Below are 25,148 nucleotides of genomic sequence, written 5' to 3'. Positions count from 1 at the left end.
ATTTTATTACACCAAATAACACAAAATAATGTTCTTTTTAGCAGCATCATATGACCCCTTTAAATCTAAATGGACTGTTTGCTTTCTGATTAAATGTCCGTGGTCTTATTGTGCAAGATTCATCCGAGCATGTTCTCAGGAAAACGGCTTGTTTTCATAATCTTTCATCAAAATGTCTTTTCACTTTCTTCACCTCTGTAATGGTGAAACAATGACTTTTCTAGTGCAAGCCCGTGTGGATGGGAAAATTATGTTATTTAATTAAAATGCTTTTCATGACCCAGTCAAGCCCTGATGGATAAATGAAGCCCCACTCTACCTTGTTTTTTAGTGGACATTCCATTTCATAAGCCACATTATAGACATTTACTTAAGAAATGCATAATGCCATTTCATGTTTGTAATATTAGGCTGCAAAGTCTAGTTCTTGCTATGGCTGTAAAATATATAGTAAATATAAATCTAATGTATTACATTATAACATAGAGGGCTAAATGAAATACAAGAACAATAACACTAAAGACTAATTACAATCTGTAGACTATGACGCAGTTTCTCAACTTCTCCAAAGAACAATGTTAACTATCATCAATCTGTATAATTCTGCCATACTGTACTTCGAAATCACAGCTGAAAATGTCATCAGCTTTTGACAACTTGGTTTTCTTGAAGCAATTTTTGAAAGCAAGGGCTAGGAACAGACCTTCAAAATGTAATCTAGATGTTTGTATATGATGTGTGAATATGTTTCTCTTGATAAAGGTGAATTGTTGTTTCTATGTATTTTTATATTTAGAAGTATTACTTTAATTTGAATTATAATGATATATTTTTGTTTTTGTACAAGTCTTGTTTTTGTACAAGCTCTGTTAAAAAAGTTCATATTTTATACCAAAGGCAATGTACATGGCCGTAAAATAAAAACGAAGCTTCACTCTCATAAGGCTGAAAATAAAATTTCCCATAATTTATCTACACACTGTTTTGCTTCTGACTGACACAATCACATATGACAGTAACGCAATATAACTAATACGTTGAAACGTTACATGACTCAAAACTGTTGTACTGTATCAGCACTGAAACTCTACAGACTATTAGTAAAGATTTGACATCAATGCCTGGTTATAGACATCTAATCAAATAAGACAAAAATGAAAAGCAGCAAAAGACTCCAAATAACTGCATGAAGAATATCTTAAATTTTGAGAGAGTGCATATACAGAAAACAGGACTCATACATATTGCAGTGTTCAGTTAGAGGTTTCAGCGACTGTCAGCAGGTCAGTGTTCTGTTCAGTGTACACCACATATGGACCTCATTAGCTGACATCATGTATTTTGAAGCATTACCTGCTTCAATTAAAATGTTTCCATTAATGTCAGGTTTTTTACATATTCAATGTGTCCACTAGACTCTCTAAAAATATCCTAACATATGTTACAGTTATTAATATACAGGACAGATTTCCATTAGACTGGATGTAGCTAGGCCATGTGTTATGAAAACCAAATGTTTTGTGTTAAAGCAATGTTCCAGGTTCAAAACAAGTGAAGCTTCATGGACACCTTCTGCGACAATCTCTCCGTTATGCTGCAGAAAATTATTTTGTTCCTCAGCTTGCAAAACAAAACAAAAATCCCATGATGCAAGGTTTAGGTTTAGAATTTTCAAAAGTATAGGCACAAAGTCTTAAATATCATATGAATTATAAAGTCACTTAGTAACCCTGTCTGTGAAATAGCAATATTTCAACTCTTGACATGAGCACATAAAGTCAATCATTTTATCTTTTCTAAAATAGGCCCTATATGTGCAAAGATTGCAGAAAAGCATTGTTTATATTAGTTGTTCTCTCTTCCTTTTTTTTAAATTGATGTTGCAGTGTTATGGTTTATTTAGCTTTATGGACAGAAATGTTGTAAATAGGCCTACATTGTTCTGTTATTTTCTACATATTTTCTGTGTTGAAAAACATACAGAATGATTAAAAAAGAAAAAAGGAACAGCATTTATTCAAAATATAAATCTTTTATAACATACAATATAAGTCTTTACTTATATCACTTATTATTACTTACCAATTTAACACATACTATGAATAAAAGTATTAATTTATTTTAAAACGTTTGTGTCCAATCTTTTGACCAGTAACTGTACATACATATTAATCAAACTTTATCTAAGGTAATCTCTTTTATGTTTGTTGAGGATGTGTAACACACACACACACACACACACACATTACCATTGTTTTACTCACTGTTACTTGCTTTAATGGCGGATGTGTCTACCTTTGAGTGCAGATTTTGTTCATGTGTCTTGTTCCCATTGGTTCCTTTGTTGTATGTGTCATGTGTTCATTGGTTGGATTATGTCATGTAACACCTCTTTGTTTCACATATATAGTTCTCATGTTGCCATTGTGTCTTGTCTAGCTTTGTTTGTGTAAGCACTGTTAGGTGAGTTTGTCCATGACAAGTCTAGTCTCCGTTCATCTTGCATTTGTTTTTGGACTTCATTAAAACTGCACATGGGTTCTACTTCAACTTGCCTCAGTGGATTCATTACAGAAAGCTAGACCGGTTACAATGAACCCAGCAGTTGCTCTCTTTAGTTTGCGCCAGGGGAATCGCAAGTTATGTCATGTCGTGGACTTTAATGATGTGGCTTTAAAGGACATTTTTCAACATGGACTTAATGATTTTCTTAATTACCTCACGCCTCGCCATACCCCTCACTGGACCCTGGCTCAATATATGGATTTTGCACTTCAGTTGAATGGTTCTTCATTTACTGTAGAAATTGCGGATGAGGAACGTTTTAGACAGGCTCTAAAAGCTGCCCGGGCCGAGCATAGCCACAAACTCATAGAAAATAACCAAAACAATCCAAGGTTTTTATTTAGCACAGTGGCTAGATTAACAAATAACCAGACGCCACCCAATCTAAATATTCCCTCACAGTTTAATAGTAATGACTTTATGAATTTCTTCACTGATAAAATAGATAACATCAGAAATACAATAACAAATGTAGATTCTACAGCATCTAATACTTCAGCTTCATTCATCGCACCCAAAGAAAAACTGCAGTGCTTTACAACTATAGGACAGGAAGAGCTAAATAAACTTCTCACTGCATGTAAACCAACAACATGTTTATTAGATCCTGTACCCACTAAATTACTGAAAGAGTTGTTACCTGTAGCAGAAGAACCGCTTCTCAATATTATTAACTCGTCGTTATCTTTAGGTCACATCCCAAAACCATTCAAGCTGGCGGTCATTAAGCCTCTTATTAAGAAACCACAACTAGATCCTAGTGAACTGGCTAATTACAGACCCATTTCAAATCTTCCTTTTATGTCTAAAATTTTTGGAAAAATTTGTGTCTGCTCAACCGTGCTCCTTCCTGCAAAAAAAGATCTCTATGAAGAATTTCAGTCAGGTTTCAGGCCCCACCATAGCACAGAAACTGCACTTGTTAAAATTACAAATGACTTGCTTCTTGCTTCAGACCAAGGCTGCATCTCATTGCTAGTTTTACTTGACCTTAGTGCACCATAGATAATAACGTACTCATAGATCGATTACAAATTTATACAGGTATTCAAGGGCAGGCTTTAAGATGGTTTAGATCCTACCTGTCCGATCGCTACCACGGAGAGTCATCTCAATTATCACCAGTAAAGTATGGAGTGCCACAAGGATCTGTCTTAGGTCCTCTGCTATTTTCAATATACATGTTGCCCCTTGGTAATATTATTAGAAAATACGGGATTAGTTTCCACTGTTATGCTGATGATACTCAACTATATATCTCAACAAGACCAGATGAAACTTCTAAATTATCTAAGCTAACAGAGTGTGTTAAAAATGTAAAAGATTGGATGACCAATAATTTCCTATTAAATTCGGATAAGACAGATATATTACTTATTGGACTGAAAAACAGTACACAGAATCTCTTGAATTACAATTTGCAACTAGACGGATGCACTGTTACTTCCTCTACAGTCAAAAATCTGGGTGTTATATTAGACAGCAACTTGTCTTTTGAAAATCATATTTCCCATGTTACAAAAACAGCATACTTCAATCTTAGAAACATTGCCAAGCTACAAAACATGTTACCTGTTTCTTATGCAGAAAAGCATGCATTCATGACCTCTAGACTGGACTATTGTAATGCACTGCTAGGGGTTTCACATGTGTGCTTCAGATGTGTGCAGCAGAAAACTTCTCACACAGCTCTCGACTGTTCCACCAACAATCCAGAGCGTCTTTTATGTTCACCTTGTGCCTTCAGGCAGTCCTTATATCAAGTCCTGATACGTGAGTTTGAATGAGAATGCACGCATTGGTGGTAATAATATCGACTAAAAACACATCTGTTCCACCTTTATTTGACCCTCAAACTCTAGCAGTTTCTATTCTATTTTTATTCTACTTTATCTATATTTATCTTCTTTTTTATTTAAAAAAACAAAAACACTAGCTTTCTATTCTTTCTACTTGTTTTTCTTTGTGTGTGTGTGTGTGTGTGTATATACAGTATGTGTGTGTATAATATATATATACTGTTCTGTTTGGAATTGGCTCCTGAGCAGCAGAGAGAACGAATAACGGGAATGGAACAGGCCTTGAGAAATTTGGAGATAGACACAACATAGATGTCAATAGCAAAGATCATTGAGGAGAAGTGAGTGAAAAACGAGGGAGGGAATGATAGAGAAACCAATTTAAAAGGGTGAGGATCATGCCAGGGCAAAAATGACCCTCACAGCTGGACATTGGGATATTTGGCTTGGGAATGAGTTGATGCTGAATGTGTTCTCAACGCTCTGGCTGATGGGTGAAAAGATCCAAACAAACAAATCTATGAGTTTTAAAACCCTAAAAATAGTATTTATTACTATTTTTAGGGTTTTAAAACAAATATAATATAATATAATATAATATATATAATAATATATAATATAAATATAATATATATACAGTGGGTATGGAAAGTATTTTGTATGATCCCTCTTTTGGTAAAATAAGTAACATTTTGCAGATTCTGCAAGGTGTATGTAAACTTTTGATCTTATGTGTGTGTGTGTGTGGTGTGTGTGTGTGTGTGTGTGTATATACAGTATGTGTGTGTATAATATATATATACTATATACACCTTGCTACATGTACTGCGTTAGGCTAACCGAGACTTGTCATTTGCACTTATATTTTGTTGCTCTTTTGTTAGTTTTGACTGCTTTTATTGTCCTCATTTGTAAGTCGCTTTGGATAAAAGCGTCTGCTAAATGACTAAATGTAAATGTAATGCATAGACGGACAATGTGGACAGTGCCAAAATAAAGGTGCCTATTTATACTACAGATATCGATATTTTAAGCATCGTATGCATCGTATCGTCAGATATCATATCGATGTATCGATCCATATCGATGAATCGTTACACCCCTACTGAATACCTCACCAACTTTTGTTGTCTTCAGGAGCTGTCTGTTTGCAGTGCATGTGAAAGACCAAGGCAGGTGAGCATTGTAGAAAGTGTGTGCCTCCGTGCCCGAGGACACTTGAGGACATACACTATCTATGTGTCATGTGTCTTGGTTAGGAGATTGCTCGTTCGGTGCTCGAGGGCACTGAATGTGGTCATTGTGAGTGTTTCCAATGAGAAAGCTCCATTTGTGTTTGTCCCTCTTCTCAAAAGATGAGGGACACACATCTGCGTCTCACGGTTCAGGTCCCGCTGCTGCTGAGGTACAGTGAAGACTCGTATCGCGGGGTTTGCAGGTCGAGCTTGCAGAGAAGCTTGAGAAGTGTATGAAACTTTTGAAAGCTTCCGCTGCGAGCTCAAGCACTCGGCGGCTTTCAGATGCTCTTTTTAAGGTTAATAATTGTCTCAGCGAAGAACATGTGCGTTCAGTGCTATGTGCCCATTGTGATGAATCATGATGCCTAGGCTCCGCTTGCGTTTGTTCCAATTCCCGAGAGATGCGATTGTGATTAATTGTGATTTTTAATTGTTAATTTTAACTGGACATTCTGCAAAACATCTTCTTTCGTGTTGCTCTCAAGCAAGAAAATCATATGGTTTTGTAATGACGTAAGTGTGAAAATAATAACCCAAAGTATAGAAAATAATGTAACATTAAATACCAAGCAACAGCAAAAGCCTCAAACACAAACCACGATACATTGTTAACTGAAACTTTCTACTCTAAAACTGTGACTCCTGCCAGGGTGGGTGTCCCTGAGTACAGCAGAATCATTGATCTTGAGTCAGGAAACGAGTAACAGAAAAACTCCTGGAAGTAGACATGAAACATGAGTTTAATGAACTACAGTAACACATCTTGGCAGTGTTCGAAATGTGTGATGACATACCAGCCAACTCCAATAAATATACTCTATCTGAAATCAGTGGGCTCGCTTTGTCTGCAGCATGTGTTTCATCGTTGCCTTTAGATTAATAGGAAGTGCGTGTGTTCTCTGTTGTTTGGATGATGTTTATGTGTGGATATATGGAACGTTTTAACCTTGGATTGGGTAAGCGTCTCTCCAAACACTGTTCCTCTGAGCTGCACACCATCGTCTTTATTTTCGGCAGTCTTTTACAGCTTTTACTGGCTGTTCTGTTTGGAATTGGCTCCTGAGCAGCAGAGAGAACGAATAACGGGAATGGAACAGGCCTTGAGAAATGCGTCTTTCCCAAAAAGACTCATGGCTGTATTCGATCAAAAGGGTGCTTCTACTAAATACTGAGCAAAGGGTCTGAATACTTAGGACCATGTGATATTTCAGTTTTTCTTTTTTAATAAATCTGCAAAAATGTCAACAATTCTGTGTTTTTCTGTCAATATGGGGTGCTGTGTGTACATTAATGAGGAAAAAAAATTAACTTAAATTATTTTAGCAAATGGCTGCAATATAACAAAGAGTGAAAAATTTAAGGGGGTCTGAATACTTTCCGTACCCACTGTATATACACACACATAATACATAATTTGTTTCATATAAATGGATGCATTTATCAATATGCATAATATAAGGAAAGATGGTAGAATTTTAAGAACACTGAGCATTTACTGTTAAACTGTACAATTTAAGAAGTGATTTTAGTATGTACAGGATGATGATGATGATGATGCATCATCAATATATTAAGATAAATACATTTCTAATTTAAATTTACTGCAGGGGTAAACTTATCCTAACTGTGATCAGATTTTTGCAGAACATGTAAATACAACTGGCATTTTTAATTATTTATTGAAAAGGTAACATTTATGTAAAATATTAATTTATTAGTCTATGTAAATATGTGAATTTATGATAAACATAACTGAATACTGACAGACAAATGAAATATCCAAATTGCAGTCATAGAGATCTATCTGAACACTTCCTGTTTGTTGCTGCCGTGTGTTTTGAGTTTGAGCTCCGTCAAGTTAATTCTTTGTCGTCTAATTTTTTATCTTAAAATCAATTGTATACACCATCATTTTCGTTTCTATAACGTGTGAATATATCCCCTATCGTATTCTACAACAAAAACAGAGCGCCTTGTTATCACTAGTTTTATTTTGATTTCCCGAGTCCGCTATTAGCAAATAGCCCACTAGCATTGCCAGCATGGTTGCCGCTAATCTCGCTTACATTACTAATACTCTATTCACACACATTACCATTGTTTTACTCACTGTTACTTGCTTTAATGGCGGATGTGTGTCTACCTTTGAGTGCAGGGGAGGACACATTCGAGCTGCATTCGGTGGTAATTCCAAGGTAAGTATACAGCGCGCTGCTAATTCTCCCACCACCTCTACTCCGTGTGTTTCTCTGCACAGGCCCGATGCACCCGGGACGTGATCTTCCCAGATGTCCTTCATCCGGCACCGGGACACCACGGACCCTGGCTCCCCTCCGCGAGACGGAACGCGACGCTGTGATCATCGGAGACTCCATCGTCCGGCACGTCCGTGCTACGTTAGCTGAAGGTAAAGTGCACACTCACTGTTTCCCTGGTGCTCGTGTTCTCGATGTTTCTGCGCAGATACCTGCGATCCTGAAGGGCGACGAGAGCACCGGAGCAGTCGCGCTTCACGCGGGGGTTAACGACACTAAGCTGCGGCAGACGGAGACACTGAAAAGGGACTTCAGGAGCCTGATCGAGATGGTGCGCCGCACATCGCCCGTGGCAACGATCATCATGTCAGGACCGCTTCCCACGTATCGACGAGGACATGAAAGGTTCAGTAGACTTTTTGCTTTAAATGAATGGTTATTGTCATGGTGTAAAGAACAGAAACTGCTCTTTGTTAATAATTGGAATCTTTTCTGGGAGCGTCCTAGGCTTTTTCGCGCTGATGGCCTGTACCCCAGCAGAGTCGGAGCGGAACTCATGTCGGACAACATCTCCAGGACACTACGCACCATATGACTAAGTCAAATCTCAAATAACTGCCCTTATGACTTGTGTTCTACCCACTGAAATGATAGAAGTACTTGCGCTGTACAATCTATAAAGACTGTGTCTGTTCCCCAAATAGTGAAGTCAAAATATAAATTTAATGCAGGATCTAAAAAAATCTGATCGTGATTAAACCAGAAAAATGTAAAATAAATGAACAAAAAACGATTTTTAAAGTTTGGGCTCCTAAACATTAGATCACTCTCACCCAAAGCAGTTATTGTAAATGAAATGATCACAGATAATCGTTTTGATGTACTCTGCTTGACTGAAACCTGGCTAAAACCTAATGATTATATTGGTCTAAATGAGTCTACTCCACCAAGCTACTGTTATAAGCATGAGCACCGTCAGACTGGTCGTGGCGGCGGTGTTGCAACAATATATAGTGATATTCTCAATGTTACTCAGAAGACAGGATACAGGTTTAACTCATTCGAAATACTAATGCTTAATGTTACACTGTCAGATATGCAAAGAAATCTATCGTATCTCTTGCTCTGGCTACTGTGTATAGACCACCAGGGCCATATACAGATTTCCTAAAATAATTTGCAGATTTCCTCTCAGACCTATTGGTTACTGTTGATAAAGCACTAATTGTCGGAGGTTTTAACATTCACGTTGATAATACAAATGATGCATTAGGACTTGTGTTTACTGACCTAATAAACTCTTTTGGAGTCAAGCAAAACGTCACCGGGCCCACTCTCTACCTCTGCTCTCTAATCTCTGCTCAGGGAAATGAAAATTCTTGGCTGAAGTTGAAACCGAACAAAATGAAACACTGGGCCGAAGGCCGAATACCGGACACGCTTTTTCGAGTTTTTTTCCTGATGTATTTTGTATTATTATGTATCTTTTAACATTCTAGCAGACATTGTACCAACAAAGCACAATTTAACTTAAAATTAATAAGTTAAATAATTTTTTTGGCCATCAGACCCCCTTCTTGAATCAGGCATGTATTTTTTACTATACAAATAAAAGCAGCCTTGCTGAGCAGAAGAGCCTTCTTATAAAACATTAGAAAGTATTACAGATCCCAATTTGAACACTATGTGTGAATGTTATAATAAATGTATTAACAGAGCTGTTGAAATTATTATTATCATTATTATTGTCTTACTTTTTATTTTATTTTACAGAACAACAGTAAAATTACAATACTAACATTTATGAATGTTGATGGAGTTCTTGCTTTTTCTTTTATTACCTCAGCGCTTCTTTTTGTTGATAGAAGATTTATTATTAAGTAAGTCTCATTACGAAAACGTCGCACGTATCGCATTGTCACATGCCTTGTAAAAAATCATAAAAATGTGACTGAGCAACTGATGAGTAACGCTGGTTCAGCGCAGATTTTCCTCGCGCTTTGGACTTTGAACCCTGGTGAGCTTGTGCAGCGCTGTCAGAATACATGCAATTCGTGCATGTATTAGAAAAAATAACGTTCTACAATTTATTTACTAATTGTTTAAGGCCATTTCACGATTTCAATCATCATACAGTAACCAGCAACAATCACCCCTTCCTCTTCTCATCGAAGAGATCTGATGCAGCACTAAACAGTCTCTCGCTGTCTTTGCTTGTAATGATTTTTACGTCTTTCTCAGACAGTTTTAAATGCTTCCACACTGCTGACATGTTTGTTGCATTGCGCCTCTCACTCTACGCTGGTTGCTATTTGATCGTGTCACGTGATTATTGTTCGGTACAGTTTATTTGGTCTTTTCGTTTATTATTTTCGGCCGAATAATTTCGGTTACTGAACATTCGGTGCATCCCTAGTTGGCATCATCTCTTCACAGGTATTCTGGATCCAGGCTGAAGCTTGTGTAAATCCTAGTTACATCCCGTGGCAAAAACACAGAAACAAATAGAAACATAATTAGCGTAGCTGTTGTTCCAACCAAACAAAATTGATTGTTTCCCAGGGACCGGCTGTCCACTGCATCGTGATGTGCTGCTTTAGCAGAAACATACACTTGCAAAGTGGAGGGTGACAGCCCACACTCAAACCCTTCTTGCAGGAAAGAAAGTACAACTCCGATCTGGCATCTTCAAGGGTCTCCTTGGCAAGAAGAAGCTTGCCTGGTAGAGGGAGCTCTGGCTTGAGTGATGGTGTCTACCATGTCTGGTGGCAGATCACTTAAGTCTGCCCTGCCCCTGCGAAAGAAGGTCCTTCCTCAGGGGGATCCACCAGGGAGGGGCTGTCGCGAGGAGCAAGAGTTCCGAAAACCGGGTCTGGGTGGGCCAGTAAGGCGAAACCAGCAAGACCTATTCCTCATCCTTCATGACCTTGCACAATGTTTGTTTCAAGAAGGCTCACTGGGGGAAACGCATACTTGCATAGGCCCCGGGACCAGCTGTGTGCTAGTGCATCTGTGCCGAGGGAGGCCTCGGTCAGGGAATAGTACAACTGGCAGTGGGAGGACTCGCGGGAAGCAAACAGGTCCACCTGAGCTTCCCTGAAACAACTCCAAAACAGGTGGACCACCTGGGGATGGAATCGTCATTCTCCAGGATGAGTGAGCTGCTGTGAGAGCACTTCGGCTGCACGGTTGAGCTCCCCCGGAATGTGGATGTCACGCAGCGACTTGAGCTGTGTCTGACTCCAGAGGAGATGGCAGGCGAGTTGCGACATGCAACGTGATTGTAGACCTCCCTGATGGTTGATGCACAATACAGCATAGCATGGTGTATGCCCAGACTTGGAAGACAGCGATTGTGGCCATCATCAGAGGACAGGAAACGACTGCAACCAAGAGGACACAGACGGAATAGCATCTTTAAAAAGACGCAGATCGTCCGCGATTTGCTGGTCTGTCGTGCTGCAGAGTGGTTTGTGATTGTAGCTCTGCTTTTCTGTTGAATCTCTATCTTACTATCACTCTCTGTTGTTTAAAGTGATAAAATATAACTTAATACCCACTTTATTTCTGATATTATATAACTAATCTGATTAATTTGATCGTTTGCTTTTATTCTAAAACCGTGCGTGCATCGCGTTAGCATTTATTAGCCGGTTAGCTTGTCATTTGCATTTCCATTTGGTCTATTGCTGTTTTCTTTTTTTCTCTCGCTCCGTTTCTTTTCTCTCTCGCTCTGTTTTTTCACGAGTTCATCAAACATCAGTGGTAAGTCAGAATCACGGTGAGTAATGGCTTCTTCTCCTGCTATTGTTGTTTGCACCACTTGCCGCATGTATAGTTTAGCTCTCTCTGTTGGCGACGAGGGATTCACGTGTGATAAATGCAGGGAAATAGTTAGGCAGACAGAGAAGGTTTCAGAATTAGAGACACGCATCCAAACTTTAATTGAGGATAGTAAGAATGTGAGGGCTCTAGATACGGCTTTGGATGCGACTAGCTCAGGGAGTCCTGTACATTGTTCGGTTCCGGTTACAGAGCCTCCGCAGCAGGGCGACTGGGTGACTGTGAGGCGGCATAGTCACGGGTCAAAACACTGCTCTTCCATTCTGATCAAAACATCAAACAGGTTCTCCCCACTCAGTGACGCACCCACTGAGAAACCTGATCAAAGTGCTCTAGTTATTGGCGATTCTATTGTACGGAACGTGAAAATAGAGACACCAGCCACCAATAGTCCAATGTTTACCGGGAGCCAGAGCGCCTGACATCTTAGCAAATGTAAAAGTGCTGGCTAATTCTAAACGTAAATTCAGTAAGATTGTTATTCATGCCGGTGCTAATGATGTTCGACTTCGCCAGTCGGAGATCACTAAAAATAACATTAAAGAGGTGTGTGAACTTGCAAGTACGATGTCAAACACTGTAATATGCTCTGGTCCCCTCCCTGCTTACCATGTTGATGAGATACATAGCAGACTGTCATCACTCAATGGCTGGATGTCTAAGTGGTGCCTGCAGAATAACATAGGTTTCATAGACAATTGGACGAGTTTTTGGGGCATACCTGACCTGTTGAAAAGAGATGGTCTTCATCCCTCCTGGGGTGGTGCCGCTCTTCTCTCTAGAAATATGGCACATAGTCTTAGAGTTTGTACTTGCCTAACTGGGGCCCAGGTCAGAAAGCAGACAGACTGGCTAAACCGACTGTCTGTTATCCACCACATCACAGAAATCAGTTAATTCTGAGCACATAGAGACCCTTTCACCTAGATATCACACTATAGAGACTGTGTCTGTTCCCCGAACATGAAAATACAAAAAACGTCCAAACCAATTTAAGAGTAACAATTTAATTGATGTTCAACAAATAAAAAACACATGTAATACAGATAAACAAATGATAAAGCTTGGCTTATTGAATATCTGGTCCCTTTCTAGTAAAGCACTTTTTGTAAATTATATGATCACTGATCATAACCTAGATGTGATCTGTTTGACAGAAACCTGGCTAAAACCTGATGATTACATTATTTTAAACGAGTCTTCCCCCCAAGATTACTGTTATAAACATGAGCCACGTCCAAAAGGTAAAGGGGGAGGTGTTGCTACAATTTATAACAATATTTTCAGTATTTTTCAGAGGGTGGGCTTCAAATATAACTCGTTTGAAGTAATGGTGCTTCATATAACCTTATCCAGAAAAAAGGAGAGGAAGAGTTGTATAAACTTGTTAAATCATCTAAACCAACAACATGTATGTTAGACCCTATTCCATCTAAGCTACTAAAAGAGGTGCTTCCAGAAGTCATAGATCCTCTTCTGACTATTATTAATTCGTCGTTGTCATTAGGATATGTCCCCAAACCCTTCAAACTTGCTGTTATTAAGCCTCTCATCAAAAAAACCTAAACTTGACCCCAAAGAACTAGTTAATTACAGACCAATCTCAAATCTCCCTTTTCCATCAGTTAGGAACCTTAGTGTGCTATTTGATAGCAATCTTTCATTTGAAAGCCACGTTTCTAGTATTTGAAAAACTAAATTTTTCCATCTCAAAAATATATCTAAATTACGACCTATGCTCTCAATGTCAAATGCAGAAATGTTAATTCATGCGTTCATGACCTCATGTTTAGCACCTCAGTATTTGAATGAGCTCTTAGTGCATTATAGTCCTCCACGTCTGCTGCGTTCTCAAAACTCTGGCAATTTGATAATACCTAGAATATCAAAATCAACTGCGGGCGGAAGATCCTTTTCCTATTCCCCGACTGAGCCTGGTTTCTCCCAAGGTTTTTTCTCCATTCTGTCACCGATGGAGTTTTGGTTCCTTGCCGCTGTCGCCTCTGGCTTGCTTAGTTGGGGACACTTAATTTCCAGCGATATCGTCGACTTGATTGCACAGACACAATTTAAACTGAACTGAGCAGGATGATGACATCACTGATGAACTGAAAGTTGAGTGTTTACTATTGTCATTTTGCATTAATGACACACTATTTTTCTAATTAATGCTGTGCCGTTGCTTTGACACAATCTGTATTGTTAAAAGCGCTATATAAATAAAGGTGACTTGACTTGCTCTTTTAGAGGAAACTGCTCTTTTAGAGCTGAAGCACCCAGGAGAATCACTGCTGAGAGGGGCACACCGCTGACTGCGGCTTCTCACCAGCACCGAAGAGATGAGGTGAATGGCTTTGTGTAGCATAAACATACACTCTACTCGGCTCTAAAGCAAAATTCTGAATGAGTGGATGCATGCTGCCATCTTATATACCCGTATGTACAGGGGAGTGGCTGAGCATGCTAAATCCACTCGCCAATTTTCATTGGCCTTTTCTCTTAAACTCAGAGGTGATTGGGGTTCCCAAGTAAGACATTGTCATCACAACATAACTCGTAGAGACCGACAGACAGGGAACATATAATTTATAAACTGTAATCTGGTCTAAAATGGGACTATAAGGCATGAAGATATGAAGATATTATAGACATTACCATCACAATATTTCTGTAAATTTGCCTTTAAACAATGTGTATGTGTGGACTATATTTGACTTAACTATTATTCAAAGACAAAAAAATAAGATTTTGCCTTATTTGCCAAAAAACTTCAGAAAACCTCATGAAATAAATCTCACAAATGTTGATGGTCAGATGAGAAGTCTGCATCTGCAGTGGCTTGACATCTGACAGGAAAGCTCTGTAAAACAATTGTGAAGAGAACATAGTTGCAATGGAAAACATTTACTCTGAATGAGACCACCTGTGATTTTTAGTTACCTCACTTCTGAATCCAGAATTCAGCCACTCATCAGCCAATTGTACAAATGTACTTCTATTTTGTATTCAGAAATGTGTTTGTCATCAGTCATTTTATATACACAAACTTTACATCACCTCACTGTACAGTAACTAGTTATATAAATATTCACTGTTCCACTATTGTTTGTATATATCTTCCCGTCTTGTTTATGGTCTGTAGGAATTTGTTGGACGTGTTATGTGCATTGCAGTTTCCTGAACCACATTTTGTGTTTCTCTATTGTTATAAATAGCAATAATTTTGACAGAGAACTAGTATTGTTGTTGGCATTCACCGGTTTGCCCATTAAAAGGTGTAAGATGAAGGGTCAGATGACTGATCTTAATGAGTTGTGTGGCTGGGTGGTGGATAAACACTCTGTGGTTTGAAGTTAAAAGGCATTGTGACTGTACTGAACAATTAAACTGAACTGTTTTGGAAAAAAGAAAAAACATGAAAACTTGTGTTGGTTTAATTTTGGCAAACAACTGTGAATTTCAATATTGAGGCTCCAGCTTTATACAGCTCCCTAAAGGTATTATAGTATTTTATTCAAATAAGGTCAGAAACTGTAGGCCAGAATAAATTATGAGCTATTTTATTCTACATTTATTTGATATGAGATGCATTATTTTGAAACATAGCCATGTTACAGCTTTGAACTTTAATTGAACGTTTAGAAACTTGTTAACAAACATTAGAATTAAATACATTTTAACAAATTAAATATTGATAGTTTGAGACAAAATGTTGGTTTATAGTTATTATTAAACTTATATTTTCTATAAATGTTGTAATATAAAAATGATATAATTACTTCCTGTAATGCTGTGGAAAGGTTGTAAATGATGTAACATGATGTAATAAGATTTTTTTTTATTACAACATATGCCAAAATGATGTTATGTGAATTTGGGATAGTTGAGAAGGTCAAGATCTCTGCAATGGGGCAGACCAAAATCAACATGTTAAGTGATGTAAAGATATTTGATGTGCTTAAAGGGGTCATATGATGAAAGGAAAAATTGAAATCGCATCATATGACCCCTTTAAATCTAGCTGCTTTTCATGCTTATGATTTTGTGATAAAAGCTTAGAGTGATTACAGAATTTGTTCATTAAAACCCACATTACCGTTTTACTGCAGTGATACTAATAAAGTGGAACCATATGGTTTTACAATCAATGAGACTTTCTATTTATCCTCTGCAATGTTTAAATTCGACTGATATCACTCAAATTATTCTTGATATCAAATGTTTGAGATGAAAACTTTACTCTGCAATTGAAGATTGAAGGCCACGGGAAAAGGTCAGACAAGAAATCTACAGAAATCTGGTATTTGGAAGAGTTTGGGCACGTATCCAATTCAGTCCAGTGAAATCCACATGCAAGCACCACATGCATTGTAAAGACAATTGCCACAGTTCATATTTTACAGGTTTCTCAGCATTTCTGTGAGAAGCTGAAGACAGTTTTGTGATAACGATCTTGGCTGTTGCAATTTACTAAAATGTGCCAAGTTCATACATGTGCTTTCTTTTAAACACAAATCAACTGATTTTACACATCTTATTCGTTCTATGATTAGTCGGTCAGTTGTGATATTATTTGAAATGTGAAGGTTTAATTGTTTTCTTCTGTCTTTTCTTTTTATATATATATATATACAGTGGGTACAGAAAGTATTCAGACCCCCTTAAATTTTTCACTCTTTGTTATATTGCAGCCATTTGCTAAAATCATTTAAGTTCATTTTTTTCCTCATTAATGTACACACAGCACCCCATATTGACAGAAAAACACAGAATTGTTGACATTTTTGCAGATTTATTAAAAAAGAAAAACTGAAATATCACATGGTCCTAAGTATTCAGACCCTTTGCTCAGTATTTAGTAGAAGCACCCTTATGATCTAATACAGCCATGAGTCTTTTTGGGAAAGATGCAACAAGTTTTTCACACCTGGATTTGGGGATCCTCTGCCATTCCTCCTTGCAGATCCTCTCCAGTTCTGTCAGGTTGGATGGTAAACGTATATATATATATATATTTTTTTTTTTTAAATTACGACTGAGGTGTCCAAATGTTTTGGGGTTTGATTTGTTGCATATTTCTAAATAAACAACAGTAATTCAAAAGTTGTTACAGCATAAATGAGCTATTACAATAATAGTGTGCCACAACAGCTCAATGTGCTGTTGATCTGAACTGTGAAAATCATTGTATTTAAATCTAAATTTTGGTACAGAACCACTGATATCACACACACACACACACACACACAAAACAGATTCGCACAAACAATATATTTATTGCAAATTAATTCCACAGAACTAATAACAGAGGAATTATGTGAGCTTGTATTGTGAAAATAATGGTATAAAAACATTTAAATAACAAAATGAAGCAAACAAGTCCAGTACAATTAGTATTACATTGGAAGAGGAATGGGAATGGGCAGACAAAAACCACTGATATCACACACACACACACACACACACACACACACAAAACAGATTCGCACAAACAATATATTTATTGCAAATTAATTCCACAGAACTAATAACAGAGGAATTATGTGAGCTTGTATTGTGAAAATAATGGTATAAAAACATTTAAATAACAAAATGAAGCAAACAAGTCCAGTACAATTAGTATTACATTGGAAGAGGAATGGGAATGGGCAGACAAAAAAAAAAGTGGTCAAATTTGTGCAAATATTTATAGCAGTTTTACAGACCTACATTATTGATCTAAAAATATAATAATTTAAGAAATGCATTATTTAAACTACAAGGTTTTCAAAATGTGATATGCAGATCCGATTATGGCAATGGGGTGGAATTTGAGCACAAACATCATATCATAACAGGAGCACATAATGGTTTGAAACGTTCTTATGATATGGCGATTGTCTACATTGTTTCAATGACTCAAAGCTAAGTGCTAAATTGGGAATGTTAAAGAAGAATATTTAGTCCTTGTGTGTGTGTGTGGGGGGGGTCGTTCTAAAAGGCCACTGGATGCTGGTTGTAATGGAGAATATGCCCCAGTTCAGAGATGGGTGGGTGGGGGTATTACACGATTACAGAGAAACCATTTAATTCGATCCGACAAGTCTAATGAATGGAGGAGGTCTGCGGTATCGCCACAATGCTAAGCGAGCCCACAAGGCTCTTTGCTCTACCACAGTTATGAAGGGAGGAAGATCAGTACCACATTTCTACTGAAGCTCACTGGAGCCGCAGAGTACCAGATGAACATGTATGTACCATTCAACCAATGCATCAACATATCATGACACACTCAGTTCACAGTGTACTACAACCATCTACACATCACACATGAGAAAAGATAAATAAACACAAATTACACATATCTGATGGACCTAATACAAATATATATATTCTGACACCATAACCAGAAGGTGAATGTTGCATAATTGTTCGTGCTGAAATGGCAAATTGTGTTTCAGGCCTCTTCATCAATGCTCAATACAATCTTTCAGCTTTCAAAATGTCATGCTTACAAAAATATATATCTGGTTGAGAGGCACATCCCTTAAAATTCACAAATGTAGACTGATGTCCTGTAGTCTTACTTGTGTTTTCGCCAGAGTTTGTTTAGAATTGAATGTTCTGACATCTAAAAACCTTACAATGGAGTCTGAGGTATGACAGAAATCAATTTGCTTTCTCTGATACGCCAAATTCAAAGAAAGCAACACTTGCTGGTTCCTGCGTTCCCCGTTTATTTTTTCCCCATTTAAGGTGTCTTTTTTAAAAGAATGTAAAATGGTCATGCTAAGTACACTTTAATTTGATGTCACGTATTAAAGGGTTAGATTTCTTTCGTTTATTGAGATCAATGGTTCTCAAGTGGTTTTGTTTCATGACCCAGAGTTTATATTGGACAACAGCTGGTGACCCAACATGGTACCAAAATTGTGTATTGCACAAAATTTCATCGGTTTCATGCTCTCAGCAGCCAATAATTCTCAAAAACACTGTGGTTTCGACAAACCATGTCCTCACCTGTATCTGATGTTTCTGGGAGGTTTTTTCTCAACCCGTCTATGCTAGCATCTGCTAGTCTTGTGTAGCCAGACCTTCAGAATGACGGCAGAAGGTCTGGGAACCTTGGCCGCTTTGAATGGCAAGGACCGCCCAAGAGGCCATATGGCTGACATATAGAGCAACCAATCACGTTTTGGTGTGTTGGTTGGTTGGTTTAGGGGTGTGGACATGTCCCCACAGTAACAAGCCATGTGTAAATCTCTTGGACGTATTCTAAAGATTCAATGCCACAAACTTTAAATATTTCACGTACTTTTAAAAATCCAGCGTTTAGTTGATCCTGATAAGCACTCATTATCACAGTTGTAAACACAACGGCTTTCTTCTAACATGAGAGGGTTTGGCGTAACGGCATATTTGTTTCCAGGCGGAACATTAAAAAACGCGACACGACTTCAAAACTCCTGAAGCGTTTCCAATTTTGTGTGCCGTATGCATCAGACATTCAGCCAACAGTCCGTGGGCATGACGTTTGAGGCCGAGACTAGACATCTGCCAGATTTGGTGAGCTTCTATCAAATGACAGATGTTATCAACAAAAGATATGGGAAGCATTTTCTCCTCACTTTTAAGGAGTCATATATCCATATCCGGACCGGAGAAAGCCATTTCTGGACAAGAGAACCATTTGAGAGAACTGTAATGTAAAGGAAAACTATATGAGCGGCGCTCTGTGAAAATCTTTCATGCAGGTTTGCGTACTTATAGAAAACAATGTCTTCGAAATTCATCAGTTCTATACACTGCTGCAGTGATGATGTATTTTCATAGGCCAAAACCCAGAAATTAGTTAGCATTTTAGCACTTTTAATTTAATTTGAATACATTAATTTAATACAAACCTTAAGATTTTTTTTTAGAGCTTTTACTTGTCTTGAGAAAGGCAGTTGGTAACAATTGGCTAAATGGGACTACAGAGTTTGTGGGGGACAATGGGAACACTGAAGTCATGTGACTGATTGTGGTGTAGTGCATTTATAGCCTACATTAATCTTTTGACTTCAGGTAACTGTATTTAGGCTTCAAAATCGAGAAGTACATGATGAACAAAATGTGATGATATTGTGAAATACTCCCAAGTTTCGGAAAAATATATATATTTTGAATGTTCTTCATAATTACAGAACAATAGAACTGAATTGTTAAAATGTTCAATCCTATGTATTTGTTATATCATTACATAGGGTGATATTTTTTAAGTTTAGAACTAAGCCTCTTTTCTTTTATTTATTTTGCTACCTGAACTTATTCATTGTTATACGGTTAGTGCATCTTATTGTGGAACATGTTTAACCTTCCAGGTGAGAACCACTGATCTAGATTAACAATATATGCTAAACACAAGTATACCAAGCGGAACATAACAGTCTCCAATGTTATAGCAAAGACACAGAAAAACCCCTCAATACAGTTGAGAATGGGGTGATTTTAAAACAAAACCGTGAATGTGTAGACCTGTAATAAACAGTAGGTGGTTATCAGGAAATTACATGACAATTCCACCACGCAACTACAACACAACAAGAAAGACATGATGCAGGCGATTGTTACTTGTCAAGCAGAATTCATACCAAACTATCTATGTTTATAGCTCCATTCAAAACACTAGTGAGCTGCCTTGTTGACACTGGCAGATATATTTAATACAGCATACAAACAGGCAAGTCTGCACATCACACAAATAGCATTACATCTAATTCCAACTGATTCCAATTAGCATTTGCTGTTAGCATGTTGCTAAGCTATCAGTGTACACATAGCATACACAAGTATTGAGAAATTTGTTTCTATTTTATCAGTGCTTTTTAGTATTGCATGGAACTAAAGTACATTTACAATCAATGGGCATTTTTCTTAAATGCCTCTAGACTTGTTTTTTTCCCCCACTGAGTTTGTTTCAGTGCATTATGGGAATGCATTCTCTGCAAAGGAGGCAGACCTTCTATAATTTGATTTTGCTGAACAGCCTTTGTGCTGTGAGCACACTTTTGCTGCCATAAAATGCCATCTTTGCAGGCAGCTCACTAGGTTTTGGAACAGAGCTTATGACAGCGTACTATAAAATATCCAAACATTTGTTGTTGTTTGTATGGGATACAATTACAAAGACTGCTTGAGTGAAATCTTCTTGTTTATCAAAAGGATTGATGCTCCTAAAATGTACGTCCACGAAATATAGATAGCCATTTTCCTTTAAAAAACTACATGTATACCATTTTCAAGTCATGAAAACCTACAAAACAACATCTTTGGCGTAAGAAAAATAGCTGGTAAAAATCTACAGGATATGAACGTTATCTACAGAACATTACACAAGAGTTGATCATGTAACTGATCAATATCAGGAAAAAAGGTTGATACGACGTATCTAAAACAATCTCATCTGGAGTATTCCAAATATCTAAAGTGCTTCTGCATTAGTCCCTAATTCATACACAAGTGTGGCACTGTAAGTACCTCCACTGAATTCATAAGGCAGATTAATTCTATCCACTAGAAAACCATGCACACACTCAAAGGGATGGATGAGAGGGATGATACTACACATATAAAGAACGATGAAGATTCCCTTTGACATGGTTATTTTAATTGTCAAAACATCAGACGACCAGCAGCCTCAAAAACTGATGCTTTGTAAAGAAAAATGTGAAGGTTGAATTCTTTCAAAGACTATTTTAGCAGCTATAATTTCTCAGACAAACTATTGGTGTCTGGACTTTCACAGCCTGTTTAGGAATGGATTTGAGGTGATTGGAATCTTTTCTTACTGTGCGAACTGGCGATTGAGGTTACTAAACAATCTTAAAAACTGATATAAGACAGAGACCGAACAGGCACACAGAGAAATGAGCTAGATTTTTCCAATGATAGCAACTCATGGACACACCACTCGACTCTCGACTGGCCAAATTCTAGTACATTGCAACTCCAGACAAGCCGTTGCTGGAGAGGTAAGACTCAATCAGGTATGGAACAGCAGCGCTTCTCTGAGCATGCTCCTCTATGTCGACAAACACAGAGCCCTCTGCTTGTGTGGCTGTGTCAGTACCACCTGGTCCTGCAGTCACAAAGTTATGCTGTCTTTCCAACTATAGGATTCTCGCTATAAATTAAAGTAAAAAGAATTTCAAAACATTTTACTGCACATATACACACAAGAAAATTTTTTGTTTAATATCAAATTTTTTTTTGGGGGGGGGGGGTTGATTTAGGACGTTTTAACGAAAAATGTTTGCTGAAAATTTTCTTTTAAATGTATTTGCTATCCAAGATGTAGGCCTAGATGAGTTTGTTTCTTAAAACATTTTAGTTCCACAAAAAAAAAAAAAACTATTTTGAGATTAAAGTAAAAGTATTTTGAATATAAAGCCAAAATTATGAGAATAACATCATAGCAATATGAGATTAAAGTTGTAATATTTTGAGAATAAAGTAGAGCATTTCTACTTATTCCGCAAAAAAAACATCAGTACCTCAAACCTTGTCAAAACAGTAATAAAATGTTTAAATAGACTCCAACTTGGTTAAATGACTGATTTATGAGAATAATAAAAAAAATGTTGGCAAAGTTATACCATTGCTCCTTTTGTGTGTATTTTAAATTCATCCCAGCTCCCTTTCATCTGTCCTAGAAGAAAGCCACTGAGGCCCAGTGGCCAACTCACCTAATATGGCCAAATAAAAGAGAATAACCTTAATTTATATTTTACTTTTATTTTACAACGTTTGCTTCTTCTTCTTGATATCCAGAGCTGTTCTTGCTAGCGCTGCAGTGTTGGGCAGCATTGCTGTCATCGTTATCACTTGAATCACTTTCGCTTGATTGGTGAATGTCCCTGAAGCAAAGCTAAATATAATTAAATAATAATTATCTTTAATATTTAGGAAAAAATCTTTGGCCAGGTAAATGTCAATGTTCATTACAAACATGCAGCCTTTCGCTTCACAAGACATTAATTGATGAACTGGAGTGGTGTGGAGTACTTGTGGATTATTGTACTGTTTTTATCAGCTGTTTGGACTCTCATTCTGACGGCACCCATTCACTGCAGAGCATCTACTGGTGAGCAAGTGATATAATGTTAATTTTCTCCAAATCTGATCCGATGAAGAAACAAACTCATCTACAACTTGAATGGCCTGAGGATGTGTAAATTTTCAGCAAATTTTTGTTTTGGGTGAACTCTACCTTTAATAAGTGAATTAAAAATAATAATAAAATTAATTAATTTTAAAAATCTATATTACAATTTACATTTTGCACTTTGTATAAAAATTTCTTAATTCTCTGCCAATTTTAAGTCTTACATAGTGCCTGGTTCATCAGTTAGCGCTCCCTTTGAGTCATGGTGAGCCTGCAGATCGTCCAGTACTTCTCCGAGCTCTTTAATAGTACGGAAGGTCTCTTTAGGGTCCTGTATAGTGAAGGCTGAACACTCCTCCTGCTGCCCAAGATACACCGACATACCGGCACAGGCATCTGTAGACACAGACAAATAAACCAACACTTTTTAATGAATACAATTTGTTTATCAAGACAAAGTGGAAATGCAAATAGTCATGTATTTTTTTGACAAATGCAAACAATTTTTTAATATATTTTATATATATATATATTATGCTTTTTTAATGGTCAAGCTGGACCAAATAATAAAAGGAAAAGAGTCATCGAATGAAATCATGGGACATTAAAAGCATGAAGTTGGTTAAAAAAAAAATGCATGAAGTTGGTTGAGAGAATAAACAGTGTGCTGAAATCTAAGATATGTTTTGATTTGTTTAACATTTTTGCTCATTTTGCCATTGCCATACTTACATTTGTGTTGTTTTATAGTTCACATGACCATACTGCTATGTAAAAAATTGGAAAATAGTAGTAATAAAAATGACTGTTCAATAATACAAAAGTGTGTTCAAACAGTTGACTATTTCTGAGTGAAACTGAATATTAAGCAGGAAATATCCTGGATCGACTGAAATTATTTGACATTAGCTATTATTTCATAAGTCTTTGTTACATCAATAGACAACAAAAACATTTTCAGTAGTGGAGAAAGTACATTTTGATAAAATATTATGAAAACATACACTGATGAATCACAAACATGTGTATTATGAAAGTACATTTGGCCCGTTTTGATTTTATACTGTTGTAGGCTATACACACCCTCCATCTTCTGTAGTCTGGAGCGGTTGGAGGAGAAGAAGGAGAAGATTCGTTCTGTTTCTCTGTCACAGTCGATGTCCAGTTGAATATTAGCCAACACTGTCCTAAAAGAAAAAGTCAGACATCAAAAACAAGAACGTGTACAACATTTGATAAAGCGATAAAATGTATTAATAAGATGTCTTACGCAGTGCAGGGTTTGCAGCCAGGGGTGCTCTCATTGGGTTCCTTACAGCATAACCAGGATCCACCCACGTAAGCGGACGGGTGAAACGTGCTGAGCCGTCCCGGGTTACAGCGGCTGACCTGACTCAGTACCTCGATCCAGCTGTTGGTCTCCACGCAGTTCCCCGCCTGCACGTACAGAGGCTTCTCTGACTGGATTACCTGAAACATCTGCAAAACAAATAGTGGTAAAGGAGCATGCTACATATACGCTACGAGTCAAAAGTCTGGAATAATTGCATTTTTTATTGTTTTCAAAAAAAGTCACCAATGTTGAATTTATTTGATTTAGTTTGCAGACACTTTTATCCAAAGCAACATTCAAAATTTTACATTTAATTTATATGTTGGTCCCCTGGGAATCAAACTCATGACCTCTGCATTGCTAGCACCATGCTATACCAGGAACACAGAAACACAAAAACTCACAAATACGACTGAGCTACTCACGTTTTTGCGGTTAAAGGCACTTTCTTCCAGTTTCTCGACACTGAGGATGTTTTTCACAGGAATGACACAAAGTGCTTCTTTCCCTGTACACAAATACAAAGATACATTTATCTATGCCATTTAAATAGAAAATGAAATGAATAAAATCACACTTTGCCATATTTAGCACTTGTGTAAAAACACATTGATGAATAATATGCATTATTAAATACGTCTGCACAATTTTTTAATACAGAGCCCAGACCGGTGGGACTGTTTGGGTCTGTTTTTGCATACACACATCAACAAAACATCTGGGGACTGCGGTTCAGACTGACACTAAAAAAATCCCATGATATTCTGTAATGACCAGTGACTCTGTCTAGTCGGGCCAAGCCCGTGGAGCTGATAGCACATCAACTTGCTGCGCCAGTATAAACACACAGCCGTTTCTCAAGCACATTCTACACATTTGATAAATTCCTATTTTCATCTCCTCCGATGATGTTCAACATTTTGACCACAGAACAGCCAAAGTACACAGATGCTTGAGAACTAGAGCCACACACACCACGTCAGCCCATCT

The 25,148-nt window shown here is 37.4% G+C and overlaps 1 protein-coding gene across 1 annotated transcript in view; it reads right to left on the bottom strand.

Moving 5' to 3' along the window:
- Positions 1 to 19,603: 19,603 nt before the first annotated feature.
- The window catches only part of rasa2 (RAS p21 protein activator 2), a 40,889-nt gene continuing 35,344 nt past the window's right edge, over positions 19,604 to 25,148 (bottom strand). Inside the window, exons 20-24 of the mRNA XM_016241398.1 lie at positions 24,584 to 24,666; positions 24,096 to 24,304; positions 23,909 to 24,012; positions 23,050 to 23,221; positions 19,604 to 21,844 (exon numbers count right to left, since the gene is read on the bottom strand). Coding sequence (XP_016096884.1) covers positions 21,814 to 21,844; positions 23,050 to 23,221; positions 23,909 to 24,012; positions 24,096 to 24,304; positions 24,584 to 24,666 — 599 coding nt within the window. The 3' untranslated portion in view covers positions 19,604 to 21,813. The remainder of the gene's footprint in view (positions 21,845 to 23,049; positions 23,222 to 23,908; positions 24,013 to 24,095; positions 24,305 to 24,583; positions 24,667 to 25,148) is intronic.

Source organism: Sinocyclocheilus grahami, unplaced genomic scaffold (assembly GCF_001515645.1).
Source record: "Sinocyclocheilus grahami isolate Dianchi unplaced genomic scaffold, SAMN03320097.WGS_v1.1 scaffold621.1, whole genome shotgun sequence".
NCBI classification, from domain to species: domain Eukaryota; kingdom Metazoa; phylum Chordata; class Actinopteri; order Cypriniformes; family Cyprinidae; genus Sinocyclocheilus; species Sinocyclocheilus grahami.
The sequence above is the reverse complement of the archived record's forward strand: the minus strand, read 5'-3'. Positions and strand labels throughout refer to the sequence as shown.